The 23153-nt window shown below is 31.8% G+C and overlaps 1 protein-coding gene across 1 annotated transcript; it reads left to right on the top strand.

Annotated features, from left to right (window-relative positions):
• The first annotated feature begins 18144 nt into the window (after positions 1–18144).
• On the top strand, positions 18145–18665 carry LOC141678899 (flowering-promoting factor 1-like protein 3). Its single transcript, XM_074485321.1, has one exon. The coding sequence runs from the start codon at positions 18179–18181 to the stop codon at positions 18503–18505; it is 327 nt and encodes a 108-aa protein (XP_074341422.1). The 5' UTR covers positions 18145–18178; the 3' UTR covers positions 18506–18665.
• The last annotated feature ends 4488 nt before the right edge of the window (positions 18666–23153 follow it).

Genomic DNA, 23153 nt, shown 5'->3' on the forward strand with positions numbered 1-23153 from the left:
AACCAGTTTGTCAATAGATTTTTCGCTTGGGATGATCATTAAGGAGTGAAAAAGTTACAATTTTATTTGTTTAATCATTTCTGCTAAACAGATTGCTCATAAAATTGTTGCAGCACATTCTGCATTGTTCATTTTTAAAATGGAGTTATATAGCTGGGGTGACCAAGTGATTTTTGATTACTTCATATACTAGAGATCCCGGACATGCCCGGTTATATTATTTTTTTTATAATAATATATTTTAAAATATTTTAATTTCAATATATATTATATTTATATTATGTTATGATGCTAAGAAATAGAATAAAATTACAAATATAAATGTTTAAAAAGAGTATGACAAAAATTATAAATTTTTGTATTATAATTTTTTTTATTTATAAAAATAAAAATATATAATAAATTGATAAATATTTAAATTAGTGGAAGAGCGAATTAGTGGAATAGAGAATTAGTTGATACTTAAAAAATGAGAAGAGTTGAGAACGAATCAAATCAGATGGTTCTATTTCTCAATCTTTCTGATTTGCTCCTACGGAACCAAGACCGAAAAGATTGAAAAACAAGTCATTCACAACCACTGATGAAGGATTCCTCGAAAAGAGGATTAGTAATCTTTTTTAGAAATCGAATGGATTCGGTCTTATACATACGCGACAAAATGAGAAATAAGGAAGAGAGAGAATGAGTGAAGGAACATGTGCAGTGAAAATATTGAAAATATAATTGATTAGATGAACATATATTGAAAATATAATTGATTAGATGAATATGTTAGTGAAAGATAAGATTTGATGATATTAGCACGAGAGTTTGACATATTAGCAAGTATGACATCAGTTGTACTCTATTTTAGTATATTATATATATAGGCCAATACTCCATGGAGTACCAAATTATATAGAGTACGGTGGAGAACTCACCCAATTAATCTCAGCCATAGGATGACAAACAGATCTAACGGCCCATATAGTTTTTATAATTAAATGAAAAATAAATACACACAAACTCTTACAGGTTAATATCTCTCCGACTTCATCTCTCTCCGATGAATTACTCCGTCAATTTTTCCAATCATTTTATCTATTCTATCTCTGAATATAAACTCATATATCTCTGACGATTTCTATCTCCCTGTAATCATGTCGATCTCTGCAATTTTAATAAAAAGTATGTCTCTATCTCAATCAAGTTCAAGTTTTTGATTCTATAATTGAAATTTCGGTTTTATTAGCTTTCTTTCTTCCTCTTTACTTTTTTGTCGTAATGATTGTTGAATTCAAATTTGTCCCGATGAATTTAAGTTCCTAACGGTTACAATTTTATAGTAAAGTTTGATTCTCCTACTAAATTCATTAATTAGGGTTTTTATATTAAATTATATGCATCATAATAAAAATGAAGGCCATATTTGATTTTTTGGAGGTTAATTATGGTTGAAAACTGATACTGCTTGATGATTTTACTAACAGTTAACACCAATTTTTGTGGTCTATAGTGGAATCATATCAAATTGTCTAGATACATGTAGACTGTAAAATCAATTTTTGTTGTAGTGGTATTATTTTATTACTATTCATCTTATTGAAATTTTGCTGAGAGAATTTTTCGAATGTAGAATCAAATGTACATAATTAGAGGAACAAATCATATACCTAAGTATTTCATTACAAAATAATATATTTAAATTTAATTTTTTTTGTAGAATCTACTTAAATTATTTTTGAATGTATAAATATAAAAAGCATTAATTTGGTTACACATCCTATATGTTAGACTGACTTTAAATTACGTATTTATTTGTGTCTCTTTGTTCCGGTGAAAAAAATTGCTTCTATATTAGACTTTATAGGGAGTTTAATTTGGATTTGTCAAGATATGAACTTGATGTAAATTTTATGATTCTACCAGGGAATCAAAATGTTTACATAGTAAATAATCAATTGAATTGATTATTTTTTTACGTGTGATTCTATATTATAACCATTTTCAAATTTTCTTATTTGATCTATGTTTCAATTTATTCACATTTTAGAATTTATTATAGTATGTTTTCCATAATAATTTAATGATTTTAAAGTAGAATTGAAAGTTTATAATTACAAAATATGAGTTTGTTGCTTGTTTTGGAAAGTGCTTATCGTTTTGCTCAACTACGTAACTATTAGAGTGTTTCCGGTAGTTTTCAGTTATTCTATTCTTTTCGAATATTGTGTTATGATATTAAATTAGAAGAAAATGTTGCTTTCCGCTAATGTGTTGCAATTTGTGGTGCTTCCTGAGATTGCTTTAGGTTTTGACCTTTAGATTTCTTTTGACATTTAGGCTTTTTTATTAGTATTAAAATCTTATGCTCAAAATTTTAAGCGGGTTTTGTGAATCTACTATAGAATTAAATTAACTAGTTTATTTGGTTATTATATTAATTTTTTTGGATTCTATTGTAGAGAAGTTCAATGCATATATTCTTGTTTTATAGTTTTTTATTTGTAATGCTAGTATTGCACTTTATTGTTTATATTTCAAGTGCATAATTTATGTTTTTATATTTTTTTAATTTTTAAGGTCTTTTTTTACATTTAGGTATTTTTCAAAAAAAATATTAGTAATAGAAACAATGATTTTTTGCTAGTCCTATTTTCTATATTTTAAGATGCACCTTCGATATTATACTCTAGAAATGTAAAAAACTGCGTGTTTGGCTGTGTTTGTTACTTAAACTTCTTTTTTAAAAGATTCTAATTATTTTTCTCTTAAAACCTATTATATTTTGTACAAAATATTTGATGATTCAAGAGTAAGGTTGTGTCACGTGTTTAGAATTTCTAACTTCTACATTATATATCATTTTGAAATATGATGCATAGTTGCTGAATTTTGTATGGGTGTGCACAAATGTGCCAGTGTTCTCCATGTTAGACACCATAATACAATGGTCTTTTAATATATTTTTTCTGCCTTGTGACATCACAGCTATTAAATTTTCAGAATGACTATCATTTGATGTAATTGTAAAGGAGCAGATCAAGACATGTTTGCTCAAGATAATTTCTTCCCCGTACATAATGCGCGATGTACTCGATCAACTGCATCACAAGTTATTGCCAAGGTTGCCTACATCGAGCATCTGCTGAAACATTGGTCTGAGTTGATAGTATCATTATTGGGAAACTTACATCACGTCCTTATCGTGTAAGAACCTATATTTTCCACACGTTGGTAAGTAATTCACATCTAAATATAGATTATTCGAATATTGTGAGATTTTACTTGCAGTGCATGTTTTTTTTTTGCACGGGCATGTTGGGTTCCAAGGCATAAAACGCAGCGGATAAACGTAAATAAAACCAAAAATTTCGAAACCCAAAAACAGGATCCATGTATAATCGTGGGCAGATTATGGAGATAACGAATCATACCTTTCAAGAGCTTAACTTTCACGAACTCAACGGAGATCCTAGTTATCACGCTTTATGTCTACCTCTCAGAGAAACACCTCTATGGTATCCACACGAGCACCTCCAAGAACGTCTCACGAACTTGGCTACGAAATGGATGTACTAGCCTCCTTCTTGACGATCCGAATTGCCTCTGTCTCTCTTTGCTGTTAGGGTTTTCTCAAAAACGTACACACTCTTTAACCTATCATTATCTATTTATAATGCCTGATTAAAAAGGCCCATAATAGCAAAGCCCAACCCTAGTAGGCATTGGATTAAATAATAAAACGAATTTCTATTATTTAATTAATAACTAAGTCATACTTAATTATTATGGGCAAAAACATTCCTTTTAATTCGAATTTATATTATCTCAATTAAGTCTTACTTAATTATAATAAAATTTGAATAATCATCAATTAATTTAAATCCATAATTTAAATTAACTATTCCATTAAGTGCTCTATTTGTGCGACCCTATAGGCTATTATTTAATTGGCAATAATTTTATTCTCTAATAAAATTATAAACAATGAGCGGTATCTAGTAATACATCATTGTTACCCAATTAAACAATAATTAAATCGTGATTAGATAAAACCTTTTGTGATTAATGTTTTTCGTGTAATATAATCCCTTTAACCATACATATTATAGATTAAACTCGAGGCATGTATTTAGTCATCCTCTTCAACATTTAATCCGGGTTTACTTGATCCATGAGTAGACTATCAAGACAAATCATTATTTGAGCATGACCATGCTTTTATAATCTCACTCAATCAAGAGGCCAATAATATCTCTCCTAATTATAGGAGGGTTAAATCATTTATCGATCATTCATATCTCTCATACGACTCATGATATACCCGATGTCCACTTTTATCATCACCCGATCAAAAGTAACTTTTAATGTAGTCAAAGTATATTAATCCTCGTATAGAAATATAATGATTTCAAGTCAAAGGATCATTACACCATTATCACTGTGAGTCTTTATTATGTGTATCATGCTAACAAAATATCGCAGTAATTAAGGATCATTTCAAGTCATGTACTTAAACTATACAATGTGTATCATGATTCTAAGGATATTTATTATGCTAACAAAATATCGCAGTAATTAAGGTCATAATAAATACATTTATTGAATGATCAACTGACATAAAGATTTAAAAGAATAATGTATTGCCTCTAGGGCACCTACACTAACAATCTCCCACTTGCACTAGAGCCAATCACCCATATATCTAATACCCATGGAACTAGTGTGACCATCGTGCTTCTGCTGCGATAAGCCTTTGGTCAGTGGGTCTGCAATGTTATCATTTGTGTGCACTTTACATATGTGTATATCACCCCTTTCATAAATCTCTCGAATAAGGTGAAATCTCCTGAGTATATGTTTGGCCCGGGAGTGTAATCTAGGTTCTTTAGCCTGTGCAATGGCTCCATTATTATCGCAGTATAGATCAATGGGATCTGCGATCGATGAAACCACTCTCAAATCAGAAATGAACTTTCGAATCCAAACGGCCTCCTTAGCTGCTTCACAAGCTGCAATGTACTCAGCCTCCATTGTATAATCAGCTACTGTTTCTTGCTTTGAACTCTTCCAGCTTACAGCACCTCCGTTTAGACAAAACACAAAACCAGATTGTGATACAGTATCATCGCTGTCTGTTTGGAAACTTGCATCGGTGTAACCTTTTACAACGAGTTTCTCTTCTCCTCCATACACCAAGAATGAATCTTTAGTTCTTTTCAGGTACTTAAGAATATTCTTGACTGCCGTCTAGTGACCTTCACCCGAATTAGACTGGTATCTGCTCGTCATGCTCAAGGCATACGAGACATCTGGGCGAGTACATACCATTGCATACATGATAGATCCAATTGCTGAAGCATATGGAACTTTATTCATGTGGTCCTTCTCATCCAATAATTTCGGACACTGGTCCTTAGAGATCGTTATCCCTTGAGACACGGGGACATATCCCCTTTTTGCATTCCAAAACGATGCAAAACTTTATCGATGTATGTGCTCTGACTTAGACCAATCATCCTTCTAGATCTTTCTCTATAGATCCTCATTCCTAGAATGTAGGATGCCTCTCCTAAGTCTTTCATGGAGAAATTGCTCCCTAACCAAGTCTTAACAGCCTTTAGAGAAAGGTATGTCATTCCCCATTAGTAGTATATCATCAACATATAGTACTATGAATGCCACATAGCTCCCACTAACCTTCTTGTAAACACACGGTTCATCTTCATTTTGAACAAAGCCATACTCTGTGACTATTTCATCAAAATGGATATTCCATCTCCTAGAGGATTGTTTCAATCCATAAATGGATCGACGCAATTTACATACCTTGCCAGCATTCCTTGGATCGACAAAACCCTCAGGTTGTGTCATGTACACATCCTCTTCAAGGCTTCCATTAAGGAAGGCTGTTTTGACATCCATTTTCCAGATTTCATAATCATGGAATGCTGCAATGGCAAGTAAAATCCTTATAGACTTGACCATAGCCACTGGTGAGAAAGTTTCATCATAGTCAATATCATGAATTTGTTTGAAACCTTTTGCAACCAGCCTAGCTTTATAGGTCTGAACATTTCCATCCATGCCCTTTTTCTTCTTAAAAACCCATTTGCACCCTATGGGTTTTACCCCTTCAGGTGGATCAACCAAAGTCCATACTTGGTTTTCGTACATGAAATCTATCTCAGATTTCATGGCTTCAAGCCATCTCTTAGAGTCTGGACTATTCATAGCATCTTGGTATGTGAGAGGCTCATCTTCATCTATGAGCATCAAATCACCACACTGAGTCATGAGAAATCCATATCTCTCTGGCTCATGGCGAAATCTACCAGATCTACGAACAACCTGTGTTTGTTGAGCATTATCATTATTATGCTCTTGTTCCACTTCAGGTTCAATGTTATTTTGTGGTTCTCGATCTTCATCGAGATCTATAGTTCTCCCACTGTTTCTTTTGGAAACAAAATCTCTTTCCATGAAGACAGCATCTCGAGCAATAAACACTTTCTACTCAAAAGGACTATAAAAATAATACGCCTTTGTTTCATTAGGGTATCCTACAAAAATGCACTCTTCGGATTTAGGTCCAAGCTTGTCAGATTCTTGATGTTTCACAAACTCCTTACATCCCCAAACTTTCATAAAGTTCATGCCTGACCGTTTCTCCTTCCATATCTCATATGGAGTCTTTTGAACCTTCTTAGTAAGAACACGGTTAAGTGTGAAAGCCGCTGTTTCTAGAGCGTAACCCCAGAAACTTATTGGAAGATCTGCATGACTCATCATCGATCGCACCATGTCCAATAAGGTGCGATTTCTCCTCTCTGAAACTCCATTCCATTGAGGTGTTCCTGGCGGAGTGAGTTGTGATACAATACCACACTCTTTCAAATACTCTCTAAATTCGGTGTTTAAGTATTCACCCCCACGATCGGATCGTAAGATCTTAATACTTGCATCTCCGCCAATTTGCTTCTCTACTTCAACCTTGTATTCTTTAAATTTTCAAAAGAATCGGATTTGTTCTTCATAAGATATACATATCCATATCTACCGAAATCATCAGTAAATGTTATGAAGTAGTAGTAGCCTCCTCTAGCCATTACACGCATTGGGTCACATACATCACTATGTATTAGCTCCAAACGTTTAGTGGCCCTTTGACCCTTACCAGTGAAAGGGGCTTTAGTCATCTTACCAAGCAAACTATATTCGCATTCTTGGTATGATTCAAAATCAAACTTATCCAAGTATCCATCCCTATATAATTTGGATATGTGTTTCTCATTTATGTGGCCTAGACGACAATGCCAGAGGTATGTTTGATTTGAGTCATTCATTTTAAGTCGTTTATTTTATATATTACAGACATGATTATCTAAATCAAGAACATATAAACCATTAAATAAACGCGCAACACCATAGGTTAAATTATTCAAAGCAAAAGAGCAAATGTTGTTCTTTATTGTAAACGAAAAACCTTTCTTGTCCAAACAAGAAACATAAATAATATTTCTGTGAATCGCAGGCACGTAAAAACACTCTTCTAGTTCTAAAACAAGCCCATAGGGCATAGATAAATAATAAGTCCCTACAGCTAAAGCAGCAACTTTTGCTCCATTACCTACTCTTAGGTCCACTTCTCCCTTAGCCAAAGTCCTACTTCTCTGCAGGCCCTGCACATTTATACAAATATGAGAAGCACATCCAGTATCAAATACCCAAGATGTAGAAATAGACAAATTGACTTCTATAACATAAATACCTGATCCAGAAATCTGAACTGCTTTCATTTTCTTCAGATCCTCCAAGTAAATTGGACAGTTTCTCTTCCAGTGACCAGCTTTCTTACAATAGTGACATTCACCCTTGGCCACACCACCTTTAGGCTTTAAAGCCTGTTTGGGACCTGATTTTGGCTTGGGTGTAGAATCAGATCCAATCTTCTTCTTACCCTTACACTTGCCCTTCCCTTTGGCCTTACCTTTATTTCCCACCATCAGTATGGGAGCAGGTTCAGCTGTCTTCATGTTGGTCTCATATGTTCTCAACATATGCAACAATTCAGTAGGTGTTTTGTCAAATTCATTCATATTGTAGTTCACAACAAACTGAGTGAATTTGTTGTTCAAAGAATTCATGATTAGGTCAATACCAGTTTCCGGACCAATCAGGAAACCCAAAGTTTCAAGGTACTCAATGTAACCAATCATCTTCAGAACATGTGGGCCAACTGGTTCACTTGCCCCTTGTTTGCAATTAAAAAGTGACTTACTCGTGTTGAACCTTTCTTGACGAGTTTGGCTTGCAAACATGCTTTGCAAGTGCTCATTGATAGTATATGCATCCATATGCACATGCTGTCTTTGAAGCTCAGCACTCATAGTTGCCAACATAAGACATGCAACATCATTTGCATCATTCTCATCCCTTGTGCGTGCTGCTCGTTCATCAGCAGTAGCACCCTCAGGAAGGGGGCCTGGATGAGGAATATCAATGACATGAAGCTTGCGCTCCTGCCTGAGGACAATCCTCAAATTCCTCTGCCAGTCTAAGAAGTTGTTTCCTCCTGTCAGCTTGTCCTTCTCTAGGACTGAACGTACGGATAGTGTGTTTGTGTTGTTTGCCATTACTCAGTATCTACAATAATAAAAGCGCAAAATAAACATTAGATTGTATGAGTTAAAATTTTATGTTCATATGATTATGATATATTCATAATATATCTCCCACTATTTTTTTATCAAATTAATAGCCCTAACTATTAATTCGGAAAGTATATCCCATAAATCTTTCTAGTGAGCCAAGATCCATATTTCGTCATGTCCTAAGTCAACCACTGGTATCCTTAAAACATGATTATTTAGGTAGACAACAGTTGTCAATTATATCATATATAATTCTTGGATAATTTGGTGAACAACAATTGATCTTATCTATCTAATAGATTTTTAACCAAACTCTATGCTTCTAAGTTCATAATAGTTGAATATAACTGTTTATATTCACCTTATTATGATGACTCAGATAAGTTAGACCCAATGATACAACGTCCGAATATAACCGTTTATATTCATCGCATTTCACCACGATAGATAGGAGTCCCCTGCCACTGACAGCCCTTCCCCTTATCGATCTAGGATTCAATGAGTGTTCATTCAATGGAAAGCATCTGATTAAAACTTAATATTTTTACTTAGGGATTTTTAATTTAGAACGATCATGATCCCATCATAAAGAGATTCCCAATTTTTTCTTGAATAAAATACTTCAAATCAATACTCGTCAATGGTTTGATTTCCAGGTAGTGGAGGAATCACATCGGTATCGCTTAAAACCCACAGCCTTACAAGTTCTATGAACCCGTTGTTGACAAAATTGCCCCATATCAGAAATAAAGAAAATTCGTATTTTATTCCGTATTTCATAAACACGAGAATCTCATGATCGTTTGTAAATTTTAAATCTTGAGTCGTTACAGATTTTATCTTGTTTAAAGGCATGGCATGGGTGATGTATTTAATACATACATGCATCATTAATCTAATTAAAACATGCATTTTCTACTCTACATATACTATTTATACATCATATGAAAAGTGCGTAAAGTAAACGTGCAATAGTCATGGTCCAATCCTATGTGATCTTTTCAGGCTAATGAAAAGATCAAGGTCAATCTATGGTATAAAAATAACTATTACATATGTCTTCTCTATTGCTTCGATTATCTCCTTGGCCTCCATAGGATGCCTCCTTGTTCCCTTGTCCTTCTTGGATGTTACATTAACAATTATACTAGTGAACTTACAAAAGAACTCGAGTTACATTCGAGATAAAACAACTACAAATAGAAAACGATATGCAAGTCGTATTTATTACAAACCAAAAGAATAAACCATTACAACTAAGGTCTTAAAGCCATAACTATGCACCATGCTCAAGTAACCATTAAAGAACATTATAGATCATATAAAGATGACATACTATTTATCACTTATCATGATCCAATCAAGAATAATAAATAAGTAAAACATATGTCATAAGCACAAATTAAAAATGAAACCCTAAGCACGCGGATCGATGGGGGGCAGCGAGCCCCCCGATGGCGGAAATTTTTGCAAAATCAAGTATCAGAATACTAGCAAAACATGTATCAGAATACTATTCCAGAAGCACGTATCAGTATACACACGATCCATATCCCAGTTACCAAAAACATGTATCAGTATACATATTTTAAGAGATCGCAGACATATGAGTTATGGCAGATCTTAAACATACTAGTATCATCATATAGATCATTAACAGATTCATCATATCATTCATATAACATAACTATTATCATGGCAGACTCATATAACATAACTGTTATCATGGCAGACTCATCACACATGCATACTTGTAAAAATACAAAATACGTAACCAAATCAGCCCCTTATACACGTAGCTCTAATGCCATTGTTGGGTTCCGAGGCATAAAACACAGCGGATAAACGTAAATAAAACCAAAAATTTCGAAACCCAAAAACAGGATCCATGTATAATCGTGGGCAGATTATGGAGATAACAAATCATACCTTTCAAGAGCTTAACTTTCACGAACTCAACGGAGATCCTAGCTATCACGCTTTGTGTCTACCTCTCGGAGAAACACCTCTATGGTATCCACACGAGCACCTCCAAGAACGTCTCACGAACTTGTCTACGGAATGGATGTACTAGCCTCCTTCTTGACGATCCGAATTGCCTCTGCCTCTCTTTGCTGCTAGGGTTTTCTCAAAAACGTACACACTCTTTAACCTATCATTATCTATTTATAATGGCTGATTAAAAAGGCCCATAACAGCAAAGCCCAACCCTAGTAGGTATTGGATTAAATAATAAAATGAATTTCTATTATTTAATTAATAACTAAGTCATACTTAATAATTATGGGCAAAAACATTCATTTTAATTCGAATTTATATTATCTCAATTAAGTCTTACTTAATTATAATAAAATTTGAATAATCATCAATTAATTTAAATCCATAATTTAAATTAACTATTCCATTAAGTGCTCTATTTGTTCGACCCTATAGGCTATTATTTAATTGGCAATAATTTTATTCTCTAATAAATTATAAACAATGAGCGTTATCTAGTAATACATCATTGTTACCCAATTAAACAATAATTAAATCGTGATTAGATAAAACCTTTTGTGATTAATGTTTTTCGTGTAATATAATCCCTTTAACCATACATATTATAGATTAAACTCGATGCATGTATTTAGTCATCCTCTTCAACATTTAATCTGGGTTTACTTGATCCATGAGTAGACTATCAAGACAAATCATTATTTGAGCATGGTCATGTTTTTATAATCTCACTCAATCAAGAGGCCAATAATATCTCTCCTAATTATAGGAGGGTTAAATCATTTACCTATCATTCATATTTCTCATACGACTCATGATATACCCGATGTCCACTTTTATCATCACCCGATCAAAAGTAACTTTTAATGTAGTCAAAGTATATTAATCCTCGTATAGAAATATAATGATTTCAAGTCAAAGGATCATTACACCATTATTACTGTGAGTCTTTCTTATGACTTTATTAAACATGAAGAATCTCACTGTGGGTCTGTCTAGTACCATGTACTCTCACATGTACCTATGTATTGACTTTAGTATCCCCATACTTATAACCAATGAGATGTGGTTATCTTGTCAAACAACAGACTAGTCTATCTATGTATTATTATTGTCCTATATAATAATACTCGACTAGGGACCTTTAAGAATATGATATATTATATAATCTCAAGTTCAAGTCATGTACTTAAACTATACAATGTGTATCATGATTCTAAGGATATTTATTATGCTAACAAAATATCGCAGTAATTAAGGTCATAATAAATACATTTATTGAATGATCAACTGACATAAAGATTTAAAATAATAATGTATTGCCTCTAGGGCACCTACACTAACAGGGCAGCTATCAGTATTTCTCAATCAAGTTATGTGGCATCAGATTCATTCAAAACTAGAACAACTGCTGCATCTATTTTTGTCATCCTAGACAGAAAGTCGGAAATAGACCTCAATGAAGAATCTAGTGTTACAATACCAAATTTAAATGGAAACATACATTTACACCACCTAAGCTTCATATATCCAACTCGACCTGATGTTCAAATTTTGCGAGACCGTAGCTTGACAATTTGAAGTGGCAAGGCAAGGCACATACAAGCATTAGCCGAATTCAGATTTAGTCTACTACAGAGTACAGGAACATTACATTACAATCACATTACAAAACCAATTATTATAGAAACACACTATAAAAAAATTCTACTAGAGAACACATACCAAAAAAATTCTACCACAAAGTAATTGCTAGGAAATACGAATGTATAACTCTAGTGTAGAATCATTACAATACACGAAAAAACTAAAAAAAACTTATTAAAAAGCTTCATCGTAGAATCAAAATTTATAAATAATTAAAAAATCAAGATAGTAAGATTTTGTAACTTCTACTATGGAATTAATATTATGATAAAATGCAGAAGTTTCTGGCAAAAGTAATCATTTTTTAGTTATATTAGAATAATTAAAACTAGAATATAAACGCAAAAATAAGCTTATAATCTAGAGGTAATATCAATTTTCCCAGTCTACTATAGAATCAACATATCTAGAATCAGATTATAAAATTACAAAACTCTAAACATCATTTTTATGTAAAATTAAACAATATAATGTAATAAATACTTCAAATTCTATGCATCTATCGTGGAATCAACAGACCTAGAATCAAATGATAAAATAAAATTTCTAAACATCATTTCTCTTTAAAATCAAACGCCATTAACACCAAAACAAGCTCCTAATTAATATCAATTTTCCCAATCTACCGTAGAAGTAACATATCAATGGATGTAGAATCAAATTATAAAAGTACTAAACTCTAAAACTGCTTCTATTGTAGAATGAAAATCATTTTTTATAAATCTACTACAGAATCAACAAATCTATAAAGAAATATACATTCACGTAAATTTATGTCATTATTTTACAAAAATTATAATATACAAGCATAAAATAAACTATAAATCTAGATTCCACAATAGAACTTCAAATATACAATCAAAAAACTCACCTATTAGAAACATCTTCTTGCAATACCAATTTGTGTATAAAATTTTCATGAAAAAAAGTAATTAAACTTTAAAAACGATTGCAAAACCCCTAAATATACAAAATAAGGCTTAATAACATAATATTTGAGTTAAAACAACGATTTTGAACCCTTTTTTTTGACTAAATCTTCGATTCTATGGCTTAAATAGCATTTGTAATTGTTGATTTGAATCTTCGATTAGCTCTCTCTTTCACTCTTTCTTTCTCCTCTCTCTTTCTCTTCAGCTTAGTGTATGCTGTGTGTAGGTCTGTGTATCGTTTGTGTATATTTGTCCATACAAGCCGTTATATAATTGACTGTTGTGTGTGTTTATTTTGATTTTATAAATTAAACTTAAAACTCTTATTAATTACAAGAATGCCATTACGCAATCGGTTATTAAAATGGATGGTTGAGATTGGTTCTCCATAATTTCTATATAAAAATTCTAACTTGAGTGGGATTATATATATATATATATTGTGTACATATGTGTCAATTTTTTTTCTTCCGAAAGTTAGCTAAATTCAAAAACGGCTTAAGATAATTAACAGAAAAGAATGTCTAAAATGTTTTTACCTCCCTTTTCAGATTGTCTGATCGGGTCAAGACTAATTAGGTTTTAAGAATGTTAAATTATGAGTAAAAAAAGGTTAATTTGGGTTGGAAATAAGCGGATCGGTCGGTTTCGTTCCTGATGAGTATATCATATAACGGAGTAAAATAGAAATTATAGTTATAGATTACAATAATATCCTTTTCTTCGCCATTATGCTCCATGTAGCGGGTCCATGAGATCGAACCGAATTTTTCTCATACCCAAATTATTTTTCAACTTTTTTACAATTACAAGTACATATGAGGAGCATATATAATCGGAGCGTTTTGCATGGTTTACAATATTTTTAAACTCTTTTTATATGTTTAATTAATAACATAGTGCTTGCATCCCGTCATTAACTACCGATTAAAATATGGAATATCATTATGTCAAAAACAATCACATGTCTTTTATTTGAATTGGAATACGATATTTTACCTAAGCCTGTTTGTCTACAGGTTTATAAGTTAATTTTAACTTATAAGCGCGTAAATAGTTATCCCGACAGTTTGTCGACCTAACTTATAAGTCTAATTTACAACTTATAAGTTAATAAGTTAAATTTTAGTAATTATGTATTTTTTCTCAACTTATTTTGATTTTTCACTTTTTTTATTGGTTTTAGTTTTTAAATATATGTTTTTAAATGTTAAGTTAAATTAAAAGTCATGAATTAAGATAATCATATTTAAAAAATATTTATTTTAGTTCATTTAAGTACACTCACATAACTTTTAATTATTCATCTGCTTATTACTTTTAAGCTATTTATTAATTTTAAATCATAAATTACTTATTTTAAAATTTTCCAAACGACCACATAGTTTTATATGTCTACAACTTTGTTATCCTGAAATTTAATTGTGTACAAATCCATCATCTCTGTGAAAGTTGAGCACATCCTAATGATAGTTTAATCATACAATATTTCTTAATAACCTTGATCGAATTTCACCCTATATAGACCCTACCAATCTCTCTCAAAAGCTTTGGAAAATTCCATTTGATTACCAAAAAATAAATATAAACTTTACTTTGTGCAGCCATTTTAGTATTTTAATCTGATATTGGAGAATAAATTCCTGCAATATCTTTTTTTAGTGTGATATTTTAACCCATGGACCTATTTTACATAAGCATTAAACGTAAATATATATAGATAAGTGATCAAATAAAAATTATTTTAATTGTATATATATGTATAAAATTAAAACACTTTAGTAGCTTTTTGAGAAACAAACGCCATAACTTTAAAATTTAGCACCATTATTTGCTAATATGTGTCCCTTTAAATAAAGCATTAGATATTCGTAAAACCCAACTTTCCTAAAAACATACATACATGACGACCATGAGTGTAGGACAATGTGTTTGTATATATGTTTAAATGTAGGAATTTGAATTTGGCTTTTTTTTTAAGTGTTCAACATAATTCACATGGGTCTTGTATAATAGGGTATTATTGTTTCATAATAAGTGATCAGAGAATTTCCTCCTTTAATTCGTGTGGGTAGGGGCTGCTTCTATCCCTCTGTTCAATTCTTTTCATTCTGGTTTTGATATATTGCTGGAGCTAGGGCATAAAAGCAAAGCATGTTGCAAAAGCTGGTCGGGCTGGGGCTATCATTGTTCCCTGCATAAACTTTATAGGGACAAACAGGCATGTACGAAATCTAATGGAAGCTGATTTGGCATCTACATGGCACCATCACACTGCAGACAAGTTGGAGAATCATAAGTCCAAATTGTTCGCCATTTGCTTCTCATGGAAATGGGTACATGCATTTTTACTGTCAGGTTGAATACCAAAATTTATTAACCTAATATTGATAATTTGGCTATTTTAGATGTTTTTATTAATAAAATTTATGTGACAAGAGTTCAATTAATAAGTAACATATCATTGTACATAATTACATCATGTGATATTTCAAAATTGTACTATAAAAATGGTTCTCGGATTGAATTTAGGTAAAGTGTCGCAAAAAAATTTCAGGAAAAGAAAAATTCCAGGAAAAATTTCTCAAAAAATTATATTGGAAAAAAATTCTAGCTCGAAAATAGAGATGGTGGTCGATTGGTCAAATACCGAGAAATTGACAATTATCAATTCTATTTAAATCTATACAGTAATATTTTCTAAGTTTTATGTGAATAATATAGTTATTACATATTTCGACCCATATTTTAAAGTTAAAATGTGAGTGGGAAATCAATCCAAACCATTGATTATTAGTTGGTCCATATTTATACTTGTTACGTAATGCCAGGTCTAGGATGGTCTAAAATTGAGTAAGATTGCTGACATGATTCACCTATACGCTGTAAAATATTGTTAATTCGTACAATATTATGAGGATTGAAGGATGCCACAAAATGGAAAGGAAGTTGGGGCAAAGAAATGGTCCGAGTCTTGGGGGCCATGAAAGGTGACAATAGATGAAACATTGTGTTAGGGGAGGATAGAATATTGATGCCGTAAAGGCATACAAAAATGTATCTATGCTGGGGAATAGTGCCCTTATCCTCCAATTACCAAGTTTTCACCAACTTTCATATATACTTTGTTGCTTTCTCCGAATACATTGCACATTTCTTACCTTTTCGTGTCCGACGCCAACTTGATATTTACGAATAAAGTCTTCCTCCACATTTTACTTTAATTTGGATGTATTTTTTATCCATTTAACATTTTTCTCAAATGTAATGATAAGATATACCTTCAACATTTTGTTTGAAAAAAGATAATTTTCAGATTTTTTTAAAATAAAATAAATTTTATATGATTTCAATCAATTGCATAGAGTACTCGTGATTATAAAAGTCGGTCGGTTCTATATGCATACAGTACTTATGATTATAAAAATCGGCCGCTTTCTAAAAATTATCGAAAAATCTCTCAAAAAAAGCTAAATTTTTTTTTTGATTTTATCGATATTCATAAATCGTCGATAAATTATCCAGTTTTTTAAAAATTATTAAATAAATCACAAATCAATATTTTAACTGAATTATTTCAATTTTTGAAATCCGTAAATATGACCGTACTAGGAAAATACTTATGTTATTTTATAAAGATGTGATAAGGTATGCTAATCCTTTGAGTTCAGGTTGTATGCATCATACGCTTATTTTTTGGCGCATATATATGTATGGTGGTCTCGTCTCGTCTCATTATGTAAAAAATATCAAATATATATCTTATACTTATATGTGGTAATAGAAAAAAAATACTATAGCATTTCTCTTAATGTAATAATCTAACAATAGAACGATCAACATTAATTACTTTAGTTTAGAATGATCGGATTTGTAATTTGTTCGATGGAGGAAGTGATCAAATTTTCCTTGTGCTACTACTAGTGAAGCGCGAATCATTTCTTCAGCGTGGTCCATCCCCAAAACAATTAATTTCATGAACCTCATACACATTTTGGAATCCGCATTCACGCTCCGAACATCCTTCTCCTTTCCGTTTCTAGAAAAATTATTCCAATTTTCATCTTCATCGCTTCCATTTTTGCCGACGTAATTAAGCCTCTCATCGATATATATTTAGTTAGAAATAATAGAATCTTGGACGTGGAACCATATATATACACAAGTCCTAATAAAAGTAATGTATGCTGTAGCACAGTTTTTCTAACTTGTTACCAAAACTAATATTCACCACAAGCTTCCAATCTGCTTTACAATTTGAAGCGAAAATGAATAATTTGTTTTTTACACGAAACATTTTGTAAAGACTATGTTTGTTTAGCAGTACAATGAAAGTTAACTATGCAAGATGAGCAGTCTCACAAGTCAGTTTTCTGCTAGTCATTTCTACAAAGTATCGGCAGTACACCTAGCTAATCATATTTCATTTGTTTTCCTTTAGAACAGACAAAGATTCCAAATGCTATTCAAAAGACTGCTTATTACAGGATTTTAATTTTGTTCGATTCTTTCTCCAATCCTATGCCTTCTCTTCTCTTACAAGTATCCATCCATCACTGGGCCGGCAGGAACAAATTTTTTAATTAAATCGCACCCAACTTTAATTAAAAATAAGTCATATTAAAAATTTCCGTTTCAGTTTTTGTATTGTAAAAAACTAAAACTTTCAACAAAAGCAAAAATCCATCTGTATACTAATGCACTTTAAAAGGTGAGTCCGGATTAGAGCGAGTGCCTGTATTAGCCTGATTCTGCCCCCGTGTAGGCGTGTAACACCCCTGACCCAGTGTCTGCGCACGTAAATATGTCATCACACCATTATCTCATACTACTTACTATATTAATATAAAAATAATCAGATATTTTCCCCTATAAATATCCTTGTCCATCCACCTTAGGCTCACCATCTTTTTCTTTACTACACTGTCTCTTCCTCTAATTTTCATTTGCTTCATCTTTCTAAAAATGTCTGGAGTTTGGGTATTCAAGAATGGTGTTGTTCGACTTGTGGAGAATCCGGGGGCTGACTCATTGGACGGAAGTCGCCATCGGAAAATGCTAGTCCATGTGGCGTCTGATGAAGTCATAACATCTTATGCAGTTCTCGAAAGAAAGCTTATGATGTTAGGCTGGGAAAGGTACTATGATGATCCTGACCTACTTCAGTACCACAAAAGATCCACTGTCCATCTCATCTCTCTTCCGAAAGATTTTAGCAAGTTTAAGTCCATGCATATGTATGATATCGTCGTTAAAAATCGTAATGTGTTCGAAGTTAGAGATATGAGATGAACGTTCCTTTATGAGATATCGTCGTTAAAAATCGTAATGTTTGATGCTAATTTATTTGTAAATAATACTCTAATTTATTGTAATGCTGATTGAGATTCATGTGTGTTTCAGTGCAGCTCTTTGGTATTTCTAGGTTTGTTCATAATGTTTGTAGAGTTCGGCTAGTGGTGTATATGAGTATGAAATTAATTAATTAGTAAAAAAAAAAAAAAATTTGAAATTCCGAGTTTAATAGCAGCTCTAGTGGTGTATGAGTATGTAATTAATTAACTAGTAAAAAAATAATAAATTTGGATCGATAAATAGTACCGGTCTAATTCTAATTAAAATTATTGTTATTAATTTTATATTTAAAATAATACATTTAATTAATAATAGTAATAATCAAATATTAAGATAAAATTGAATCTCATACAAGAATGGAATGCTTTTTATTATAAAAAGTTTAAAATACTAAAAAAATCATTTAATAATTTGAACCAAATTATTGAAGTTGAAGAAAATCTGGACCGAGACTTGATTCAAATTTGTACCAAATTATTGGAGTTGCACTACGTTTGAAAACGTAGAAGATATATATGTCTGAAAGTGTAGATGAAAAAACTAATATAAAGGCTTTTCGCTTTACAAAAGATGAAATTTCACCAACGAAAAAGGGTCCTAGCTCTATGCAGCTGTGTTATAAAGGAAATTTCAAAAGCCAAATTTAGTTTGAAACTGAAAATTCGTCAATAGACATTTGTTCATCCAATTGTGTACTATTTTGTAATTCCAAATATGTTTTACTTAATATAATATAATAAAACATGTTATTTTTTAAACATATTTTTTCCGGGATCCGTAGACGACACAATTTTAAGGATTCTTGGACAAAATTAGTTTTTAAATACAGGGCTAATAATTTATATTTGCATGATAAGAAATTTAAAATTTTTGAGATATATAATTAAACATTTATACCTTAAATGCGGGCTTATTCGCTCATAGTCGAGCTTAGTCTTCACCCCTGTGTTTCGTTTGCAACCCGAACATAATGATTACCAGTATTGAGGGCCCGTTTGAAATTTTTTAAAAATATATTTTATGACTTAAAATTATGTAATATGAAATCGTAACTTATAAGTTATTTAGGTGTTTAGATAATTTTACTTATAAGTTGTAAATTATTACTTATTAGTGATTTTGGCGTTTGTAAAAGTGCTTATAAATTGATTATAAGTTTTTGATGTGTTTGGTAAATGATAACTTATAAGTTATAATATTTTTTAAAAAATCAAACTTTTAACATATTAAATTCAAACATAAATATAAAATTCAAAAGACAAAATTTAAAACAAAAATATTGAAATGCAAATTACTAAAAACGAAAAATTGGAGTAAAAATTACAGGGTTTACATAATATGAGAAGCAATTTCATCACGTTTTGCAATCCACGTATTATCAGGGTCACCCTCTGTTTCGTTGTCTGATTCCCTAATATTATTTGTCGTGGTAGAATTTTCAGGAATGTAACTTTCACTTTTAGCAGCTTGAAACGCACTATCTTCAACATTTGACTTTCAAATATAATTGTAAATCGTCATTGTACCCAAAATGATGTCGGTTTACGTATCTATCGAATATGCTGGCATATTTTCCAAAATAAAAAATCTAGCTTCCAAACTCCAAATGTTTGTTCAATAACCATTCGACACGAAGAATGAAGATGATTAAATTTTCTTTTACATTTAATATGTGTGTTATCAATAGCTCCAATAGCATTCTGCATTTGAAATTAACAAATATTTAAAATCAATAGTTTTACATACTAAATAATAATGTACATGTACTTATACACTTACTTTAAAATTGTGGATAATATTGACGATGTTGAGGTTTATGATATCCAATTCCAGTATTATAATTTCATGCACGAATTATAACATCTTTCACCATTTTAAATATTGTTTTCAAAATAGAATGAAAATGCCAACTAATTGTCTCACCTGAGTGATTAAACATTTCTTGCATCAAACGATTTCCTGTCCCCTGAGCAACCGTCATTAGAAATATGTCAATTTCCTCGTATGCAGTCATTCCACACGTCGGTACCAATCCATACCTTTGAACTAAATTGTGACACAATGATTTAAATGCAAACTTAGTCATACGAACTTGATAACATCGAGTTTCGTTACCATATAATATTTCATTAATTAATTTATTTCCTGTGCGAATTGATGTACGATATGGTTCTTTGTGTATAAACGTGTTATAGTAATAGACCAAAGTATATGCAGCAGCAATACATACAGTTTTCCATTCTTGTAAATTATCTTCACTTTTTTCCTCATTTTCTTATGAAATTCCGTTCCATACATTACTAGTCGATGAAGAAGCGAAAGCATTATACACATTAGTAGTCGATGAATTTGCGAAAGCATCATATGTGTTAAAAATCACTGGAAATAGTATATGTGTTGAAAGAATTATCGAAAACATTATTGGAAGACTGGCCAAATTGATTACCGGAGTTGGAATACTGGCCAAGTGGATCATAGTATGACTGTCAACCTTGAAAATATGTAGCATCTTGATCACTGCTATCTTCAGAGGCCTGGCTAAATTCTTCAAAAGGATTAAAATCATGAAAAAGGTTTTAATTATGTGTGTTAAAAGGATCTATGCAATATATAGTGATATTCATGGTATGAATGTAGAGTGTACAAACTGGATTCACTTGAAGATGGTATATATACACAAATAATACTAGCCTCATCTAATTCATCTAATAATTCAGTACTCCAAAACATATAACTAGTACATAAAAATACAAATATCCCATTATTCTATACACTACTATTTCATACACTACTATTATACTATTTCATACACTACTATTACACCATAAAATATAAGCACATGTTTTATCAACATTTATCACGAGAAGCGGGTTTAATATCATTCATTACATTTATCAACATCACTCACCAACCAAAACAAGCCAAATCTGTTAATTACACCTACATAGTAGAAATTGAATAGAAAATCCACAGGGGACTTGACGAATTATAAAGCTGAAATCCCTTATATGAAAATAAGTAATCCATTGGGACTTCAGTTTATTGATCAGATGAAGAATACATCTCAAACAATGATGACATGATGAGGGATCTTCCCTCTTAGTCGGCTTCCAAGAGATGATAATCTAACTGTAGAGTAGAGCATAAGCAATGATTACCAACTAAACAACATTATTACAAAAACAGAATATAAAATAACAAAACCATGTTTTTCACAAATTCAGCTGCAAATACACTAGTGTAAATATTAACTAAAATAAGGTTATTTCATGTTATACTCTCCTGGGGCAAAGATGTGTAGAGCAGATAGGCTTACAAGCAATGTATTTTAATAAAAAGCAACCAAAGATAAGAAGCACTCTGATGTGTCTAAATAAACAAAAACTTCTTTAAGAAAAAAGACCAACTGCAGAAACCTAACTCTATCCCAAATTCGACGCACGTAAACAACATACACGTTTTATTTAATTCGACAAATGACAAACTCAATCAAATAACAATCTTAAAAATAAACAGTAAATATATTGACAATCATTATAAGGATTTCACCAGTATTTTGACTGCCCACCATGATGCAGATGCTTTAATTGTCTTCGTATTCTCGTTCCACCCCAAGCCACTCTCCTCAAATTCAATCTTTCTGAATAACTGGTAATCAGCTTTCATTGCATCCCAGTGATTCTTGAATTACTTAATAGTGTACTTTATAGTTGGTTTCTGCTTCTTGAATTCTTGGTGAGCTTTATTCCACCCTTGTTACCCTTTACGACCTCAGAAGCACATAACTCATGGAAGAGGGCATGTAACTCATCGGTCCACTTAGCGGATCCGGATCCAGAAGAAGCTTCCGCCTCGATCTTGACCATCATTGATGAAAAGTACAGCTGAACAATCGATAATATGGAGTTTCTGTAGAATAGAGATGAAATAAAGAGGAGTAATATAATGGATAAGAGGCTGCTATGGTTAGTGGAGAATGGGAGATGAGAGAAATGGATTGAGAGCTTCTTGGGTTATTTTCAAATGTGGGCTGAAAACGGGATTGTACCGTTGAACCCACTTTCACAATTTCATCATTTTTTAGGCAAAAGATCATTCTCATTTCTTTTCCAAACACTACGTCCGAAATAATATTGGGCTTTCGGCCCATATATGAGAGAAATATGGGGTGCCAAACAGGCACTAAGTAAGGACAATCTATTATTTCATTCTCAGTTTTTTATGTTGGCAAACTACAAGTCTGTTGTAGTTATACATAACAAAAATATGAGTTCGGTCTTCAAGTAACAAGCTTTAGTCGTGAAATGCCATATTTTAATGACACTAAAATTGTTAATTTTCTTCTAAAGGAAATAATTAACCAAAAGCACACTAAAAGTAAAATCAATGACTTTGACTTAGCAGACCAAAGCCAGCTGTAATATACAGAGTATGGATCTGCAATGCACTCATGTATCCACTAATATGTCCCCTCTTCTCATATTGGTTGGTTATTTATATTTTACATGATCAATCAACTGACATGTGACATACTAACATAGTTATTAAACAAACGACTAACAAAAGAAGAGGTAAAGGAAATAAT

The sequence above is a fragment of the Apium graveolens genome, chromosome 8, assembly GCF_009905375.1.
Source record: "Apium graveolens cultivar Ventura chromosome 8, ASM990537v1, whole genome shotgun sequence".
Lineage (NCBI taxonomy): Eukaryota > Viridiplantae > Streptophyta > Magnoliopsida > Apiales > Apiaceae > Apium > Apium graveolens.